This window comes from Perkinsus marinus (genome assembly GCF_000006405.1).
Source record: "Perkinsus marinus ATCC 50983 genomic scaffold scf_1104296931330, whole genome shotgun sequence".
NCBI lineage: Eukaryota > Perkinsozoa > Perkinsida > Perkinsidae > Perkinsus > Perkinsus marinus.
Genome location: NW_003215793.1, coordinates 91384 through 92301, shown reverse-complemented (window position 1 = coordinate 92301; position 918 = coordinate 91384). Strand labels below are relative to the sequence as shown.

Genomic DNA, 918 nt, shown 5'->3' with positions numbered 1-918 from the left:
TCACAAATTCGTAGACCTCTCCAGAGATGTACGACTTTTTTTTGAAAAATAATTCCATCTCTAGAAAAAATCGTGAAACAAACTCATGTTGAGATAATGTGTGTTTTCTATTCCGGGATTAATGATAGTGAACAACTTGACGCTATCATAGTCTCGAAAGGTTACTTTCATCACATCACATGTTCATAGCAATGTTTACGTTGTTTATGCGATATAGTTTCAGATCGATTCTTATTAATCTCGGAAAATAACACACATTTGCATCATATCAAATTGACACATAACAACAAAGTTGAGGACAACAGAAATCATCTATTACAATAATCAAATACTCCCCGAACCACCCAGTGTTGAAATATATGTTCGCTTTTCTCTCTAGATAGAAATTCTCACGCAAATTCGTGTAGAAACCAACAATAATTCCTCAAAAATTTCCTCAAAATTCTCATATTGTCACCAACACATGTAGTCGACCATATGCAGTATTCAACACAATTGGCTGTCCCATTTGCGCTCTCCCATTATTCAGCTGTTCCACTACTAAGCTAAGCTGTAATTTCTCTACTAATACACCCAAAACTATTCTCTTCCTATCCTCCTACATAATACGGATACCATCCGTGTTGAGTTGATGATATTCCACATATGCGTATTTCCTCCCCACCGGAAACGACTCACCTCTCACCGTACTCAAGGCTTATATTCCCATCTCCCCCTTTTGCGAGAGGCTGCGAATTAGGAGGATCTTCACCATCATTAGCTGGGCTGAAAACCGAACCGAAACTATACTGTCAACTTCATAACAGAAAACTTCACCTTGCATTTTGTTGCTGTTGCGGTAAGTTCTCATCTGCACTGTCAAATTCTTGAGCGAACTGAAGTCAAACGACGTCGTAAAATTTCAAGAAAACAACCAAT

At 38.0% G+C, this 918-nt stretch overlaps 1 protein-coding gene across 1 annotated transcript in view; it reads right to left on the bottom strand.

The window, feature by feature from the left end:
* Pmar_PMAR004380 (hypothetical protein) overlaps positions 1–918 on the bottom strand; it is a gene marked incomplete at both ends in the record, with an annotated part of 8673 nt that overhangs the window by 1604 nt on the left and 6151 nt on the right. The window contains 2 exons of the mRNA XM_002786673.1: positions 679–765; positions 817–875. Of these exons, the coding sequence (XP_002786719.1) occupies positions 679–765; positions 817–875 (146 nt within the window). The remainder of the gene's footprint in view (positions 1–678; positions 766–816; positions 876–918) is intronic.